Source organism: Ruditapes philippinarum, unplaced genomic scaffold (assembly GCF_026571515.1).
Source record: "Ruditapes philippinarum isolate M1 unplaced genomic scaffold, ASM2657151v2 ctg1134_1_1_1_1, whole genome shotgun sequence".
In the NCBI taxonomy this organism is placed as follows: domain Eukaryota; kingdom Metazoa; phylum Mollusca; class Bivalvia; order Venerida; family Veneridae; genus Ruditapes; species Ruditapes philippinarum.
Window position 1 is genome coordinate 507,452 of NW_026855810.1, and position 6,886 is coordinate 514,337.

General features: G+C 32.5%; 1 protein-coding gene across 1 annotated transcript; it reads left to right on the forward strand.

Annotated features, from left to right (window-relative positions):
* Positions 1 to 366: 366 nt before the first annotated feature.
* LOC132744450 (homeobox protein 4-like) lies at positions 367 to 6,520 on the forward strand. Its single transcript, XM_060733165.1, has 5 exons — positions 367 to 532; positions 3,019 to 3,103; positions 3,715 to 3,959; positions 4,444 to 4,579; positions 5,385 to 6,520. The coding sequence occupies exons 2-5, from the start codon at positions 3,025 to 3,027 to the stop codon at positions 6,512 to 6,514; spliced, it is 1,590 nt and encodes a 529-aa protein (XP_060589148.1). The 5' UTR covers positions 367 to 532; positions 3,019 to 3,024; the 3' UTR covers positions 6,515 to 6,520.
* The last annotated feature ends 366 nt before the right edge of the window (positions 6,521 to 6,886 follow it).

Consider the following 6,886-nt stretch of genomic DNA (forward strand, 5'->3'; position numbering starts at 1 on the left):
CATGGACAAAGATAAAAAGATAAGATGTTATTTATGTCTTTGCTAAAAAGATAAGTACAAGTACACCAAACGCTGAACGTGTTATATTGTAATATTTATATTGACAAAAAAGCACATAAGAAATGTTACAGACATACTGATAGGCGGACAGACGGACAAATATCCAAGTGAGATTAACTTAGTAAGTCTTTATTTCTAAACAGATTTTATTTATTCTGACAAATATCATCTTATGCTTCATATACTTCCAGAACTGGTTTTGATAAGCGCGCTCGAGATTACCTCCCTTGATGCGAATATTTCAAATATTACTTCCCTTGTTCCGCATTAAATTTTATGGATTAGGTCTGCCTATACAGGTGACAAATACACAGGTAAAGTAGGTCAATGGTAGTAGGAAATACCTGGATAATGACATCAAAATGGCTGCCGTCGAAAAATATATTGTTTTGGTTGATTACTGAATAAAACGTAAAATGTACCGATTGGTTTACGGACAATAGTGAAAAGAGATATAAAACATTGTAAAAAGGTAACTTACCTGAATGAAATTAAATAAATGATTAAGGTAAACTTTTGATAATAGAGTTAAAATTGTCAAAAAACACTTTTCAGCTGTTCATTTGTTTACAATTTTTTTACATATTGTTCAGTCTGGGTACAATTTAATTGCCAATTTATGGATATACGAAATGATATTTACGGCTGTAATCTCCTGTTTCTTTTGTCAAAGTTAATCTTTTTATGTATCATGACATTCATATACATAATACAGTACATATAATTATTTATAAAACTTTAATGATAAAGTCAGTGTAGGCAATCGGAATCACCTTATGAAAAGCGTTATTTTTGAAATATTTTTGGGGTGCTTTTTTAAAGGTTGTAACTAGTCCAACAAATTATGCACTTTAGGGCTTTTTATTATATAGACGATGGTCACCAGACATCTATGAAATATCAGATTATAATATCGGTCCGTCTTGCAGTCGAAATAATGAGACTAGGTTGTAACATGATTCATATGAATTAGTAACGATTCGCCACATTAACAATTCACCTCATAACGATTTGCCACAGTTGAATAACAATTCGCCACAGTATGATTATAACAATAACTTTCTTAGTTTAAATGGCCCTAGTTCAGTTAAATCAACAAACTTTTTAAAAATGAGTAGACAATAATAATGTTTCTTAATATTCGTAATATGAAGTTAAGGCCCCCAGCTCAGATTTTCAATTTATCTGAGTAACATAATTACAGGAATACAATTGCAAGAATTTTAGTAAATATTTGTTGAAACAAATATAAAATTAAACGCATACATGCATGTGTCAATTAATATTTTTATTGAAATATATTTGTCAAATATGAAAAAATGGGTACAGTATAGCAAAAGAAACAAACCAAAAAAAACATGTGTTCATTACGAAAATTGATTTACGATAATTAATTCAAGAACGCATATTGCATATCTTAAATATTTGTAACACCTTTAATCTAAACAAGCCAATTATCTTCGGATTGTTATAGAAATCTGTAATTGACGCCAAAATATTCCTTTTATTCTCTGAGAATGGGAGCAGATTTCAAAACAATGTTACAATCCTCAATATATTCATTTCACACTGATTTCAATACTTACTCATTTTCTACATCAAAATCAAAAGCTGTTATTACAAAAAAAAGAAGAAGAAAAAAAGAGGTTTATAGCATAACTAGGCTAGTTTAAAGGCATTTGAATAACATATTCAATAAAAGCTGTTTTTAGTATAATTTTCAAGTTTATTTATATATAATTAACAAATGTTAACTACATTTACAAACCGCCTCCGTGGTTGAGGGGTTAGAGTCGATGAAATACTGTTGGGAAAAGGCGTAAAATGAAACAAACAAACTACATTCACATACCTGTAAAATTCCTAATAAACGCCCCTCCCCTAATAAAAGCCCCCCCCCCCCAGGCTTTTTGATATGGAAAAAAATCTGAACTCTTTAATAAATCCGTAATTTTATTCAAATCCTTCAGAATCCATTTTATTTCATAGTAAACACAAAAATGTACCACATGAACTTTAAAATCTTAACACATTTTAATGTTATTACCAACCCATGTTACACTAAATGTATTTTCAATGATTTTTGGATTTAGGAAAAATGTGTTGTAATAATAGCCCCCCTTTTGGAAAATGTTTAGCCCCCGGGGGCGTTTAATAGGAATTTTACGGTATGTAACTTAAATGTACAATGTATTATGTAATTTTGGTAATAAAATATATTTGTTTTCATGTGATTTTATTCAATAAAAGCTTTTTTTAGTATAATTTTCAAAAATTATTTATTTAACTAACAAATGAAAGGTAAAATGGAGAAAAGGATTTCATCAAAAATTTGATCAACAGTTAGAAAATAGGTGTGAAAAAGTTTGTATTTTAACATGTGGCGAATCGTAATAACTCTTTGGCGAATCGTTATGTGGCAAATTGTTACATTTCTATTCATATGACATACATGTAATCTAATAGTAACAGGTGTCATTTCTTTTCTCTTCTAAATATCCAAGAATTGTCACACTGCTTACGAAAGTTTTCTCGAAATCTTTTGCATTATCTACTGACGAAGAAAAAATAGAAATCAACAAGAAAAAAAGTTAAATTCATTAATTTAATTTTAAAAAAATAGACAAACATTAAACAGTAAAACTTCAGAAAAGGTCATTTGAAAATATGAATGCCTTCATTTAAAACAAAGGAACAAATATAGATCTAAACAGCTTGTCATTCAAGTCGTTCTGGATCACTCAAAACATACATTTCCTGGGTTTTTAAAACTTACATCAACTGATTCTTTTGTCTACAAACAGTAGGAACAGAGCATTTTGTTTTTATTGATGAATAAAAAAGACATTAAAGGATGTGATTTGCATTGCCTTAGATGCAGATTTGCCTACACATACTGAAACATATAACATATCATGCCAATCAGTTTTATATACTATGTTTTACTTTTTTATTTAGAAGACCATGTCACGCAGGAAGAATAATTTGTTTATCTTGCTGATGATGATGATAACATGGAAAGTCAAGGCTCAGACCAGAGACTGTAAGTGTCATATTGTAAAAGCACAATAATGCTGTTATTTCAAATAATTCTTTTATCACCAGAAATATATTGTTGAAATTGGGGCGTGGCCGAGTGGTTAGCGCATCAGACTAGTAATCTTAGGATTGCTGACTGCATGGGTTCAAACCCCGTCAGGGGCAAGCCATTGTTTCCTTGAGCAAGAAACTTTAGATTCATTGCTAAGTACGGATTCTAGAGTGTTTCAGTAAGCTAATAGCTTTCAAACATTCTCTCAAATTTATCCGTTTTAAACAAAGTTTGTTCAAGAAATACATTGTAGATGGTCATATTTTTAGGCAATTATTGTACCTGTAAGTTTAAGTTGTTGAAGCTTTTTGTCATAAAAATATAACTGCTTCTAAAAAAAAAGGTGTTAATAAAGGGTGTTAATATAGACAGTATAACATTCTGAATCTACTAAAGGTTTTGTACTTCAAAAACTATAAATAATAAATAAACTATACATTACTAAATATCTGTTTGGCTTGTTGGTTTATATTCTTAATATGTTCTTCAAACTTGTAACATTTCATTTTGCATAATCAAATTATCATAAAACACAACTTCATACAAGAAATAATATTTTTCAGTGTTTATGGATTCCCCTACAGCATGCGGTAAAACATTTGCGGCAGGTGATCGAGAAGTGTTTCGTGTAAAACCACGAGGAACAGTTGGTGTATCTAACCCTACAACAAACTGTGTCGTGTACTTTGAGTCCAGTCAAGCGAGTTCGAACTACAAGTTTGAAATTGTGGTAGAAGCGGCTTCATTTCGTGACTGCGGGCTTCAACTGCGTATATTTGATGGCAAGGGCACTGGTGGCAATTACCTGGTTAGAAATATTTAGTTCTCATTTAATCCTTGAGTTCTTACAATATAGTTTTCTATAGTCCCTTTACAGATTATATCAAAATTATAGCAAATTGTAAGCAGTACTGTGGGAAAAGATCCAGGTTGCCACTGTTAATATAATAAGAGTCTTAAGGATGTCACAGATAGTTATTGGAAAGCTTCCTTTTAGTCTGGAGAAAGGCTCAAACACAAAGGTGTTGAGGAATATTATATTATTTTAAGTAAACAGCTTTAATGAAACTGTCATAGAAGTCCCGTATCATAATTAACTTCATGTTATTTTAGAAGAAAGAGTAATATTGGTCCAAATTGTTAAGGGGAACCAATACTAGGAAAGCTGTTATCATTTCAGCTTAAACAACAGAAAGAAACAGTTTTATTATTGTAATGTGCAGGATTATCTCCAGTTACAGAAGGGAATAATGCCATGTTCAGTAAATGATAATTATTGTATGTCATTTCAGCGAGTATTGGGCTGCGGTTCAACAACCTCTACTGCACAGTTCTATTCAAAGGACAGGGCAATGTCTCTCTTGTTGACTCGAACTCAGAACCAATATTTCTTCGGGAGTGATTTCCAGCTCAAAATACAGCTTTACTGTAAGTTTGATTAGATCTTCAAATTGTGGTTAAATTCTTCCTCACAAGCTTGTTATTTTAGCTTGACTATTCAAAACATGTTGGGGCTATCCTGCTCACCTGGTGAAGGCATCAGCATATATCATTAGTTAAAGTTTTACTTTCTTGTATTTTGACACCATGTGACATAAACTGTGTTGGTGCAACGTGAAACCAAACATGTAAAAACAAACAAGCGAACAAAACTTTCTTGTACAACATTATATCTTATCTAATTTTTAAATGAGCATTATAAAGAAAGTATCCTTATTTCTCTTTGCAACTGGTATATTTTCTATTATCATATAGAGAACAGTTTTGCTTTTGAGTAAATGTTAGGAATAGTAAAAAACTGAAAATATTGTTTAACTTGAAACTAATCCATGATTTACAAAAGAAACAAATTATGAACTTTATTGATATTGTTCTCTTATATATACTAGACTATGCATCACATAAATCATTGTGCAGAAATGTAATTTAAGCCATTCAATAAAAACAATATTACACTAGTGAAATAACTATGCAACATGACTTCATTTGTGTAATATAAACAAAGCATAAAATCACTTTTAAAATGTAACTGTGACTTATTATATGCATCAGTGAAAAAATATTATTTTTACTGTAAATAGTTTAGTTATGTGATAAATAGAATATTATATTGATATAGGTTTGTTACAAAATTTATTTAATTCATTGAGCCAGAGGCTTGCATAATTTGATTTTTATTCAACTTCAATATTGAACTTACACTTATTCATAATCCTTTATATTTTCCCCACAGATGACAGTGAGGGTGCCGATGAGTATATCGGAACATATAAATTCCCCGCTGGAGCTATTATTGGTATTGTTCTTGGTGTAATTGTAATAATAGCTGCAGCCATTCTTCTCGGCTGGTGCTACAAAAATGGTCGACTACCAGGCCTGAATCCTTACGACTATCCTGCGCCCACTGTTAAAGCTAGCACAGAAAACTTATCTCGATCAGATGCCCTCGATACTGCTGCCTCCAAAAATGGAGGATTTGTGGCATGGCATAATACAGAGGGGAAAAATATTGACTCAAGAAGCAATTTTGACTTGGATGATTCGAGAATTTGGGAGTCATTGACTAGTGTTAATACAAATAATACAAAGAAAGATAATATTAGACCAATTGGAAGGAACAATTTTATTGGTGACAAAGGTGTTTCGTCACCATATGATAATAATAGAAGGGATAATAATACAAAAAGTTTTCAGAGACTTGACCCCAATCAGTTGTCTAATTCACCTACTACAAGGATTAGAGGTCGTAATGAAATTCGACCACCAGACAAAAATCAAAATTTTGACAATAATAAAGACACATATCATACAATTAATGACCTTGAGCGAGAAACAAATTTAACCTCTGGTCAAAGGTTATTGAGGGGCAAAGGTAGTTTTGGTGCTGATAATGATGGAGATAAGAAGAGAAATTCCTCAGGTGTTTTTGTAAATCCAGATAAAGAAGGTTATATGTATGATTATGAACATGTTAAAAAACTCGCTGGTGACAGTGAAAATGATTCAAAACCAAAAACTCAGGATTTTGCATCGGAGCTTCAATCGGCTATAAAGCGTGTGAGCTTAAGACGGCAAAAGTCTGAGAATCAAACAGATAGTGATGGTCAGGGTTTGTCAGGTAAGGAAACTCAAGAGGAATCCTCGGAATTTAGTAGTAGTGCTGCATTAAACAAACAAACTGATGGTGAGATGACTGGCCCAGATGCTCACTCTTCCCCAAAACCTAAGAAAAAGAAGAGAAAAAGTTCTAAGGAGAGAAAATCTCCAAAATCACCTAGAAAAAGCAAGAAGTCAAGTAAAGAGAATAATGAGGACGATGTATCCAAATCCCCTGATTCAAAATCTAACAATGTTGACGTATGATGAAGTGCCACCAGAGCTTTATGCTCCAATATTCTCAGATGATGAACAGGGCCAGGATGCGGCACATCAGTACCAGCCTGGTTACCAAGGCAACTATCAACCTGCCGTACCATTTGATCCAGATATCCAATGGGACCTTACCAACCAAATATGCCTGGGTATCCACCTGGCATGCCATATCAGCAGGCCGGTCAAGCCCAGTGGTATGTCGAAGCAAATCCTAATGGTCAACACAAAATGGCCTTTGCCATGACAACCCACAGTCAAAGTGATGACAGCATGAGGGATAACCTTGCCCCGAATTATACATCCACTCCTTATAACCAAAATTCAAATAGAAGACCGGGACCAAATGACATGTCTATGGTACCG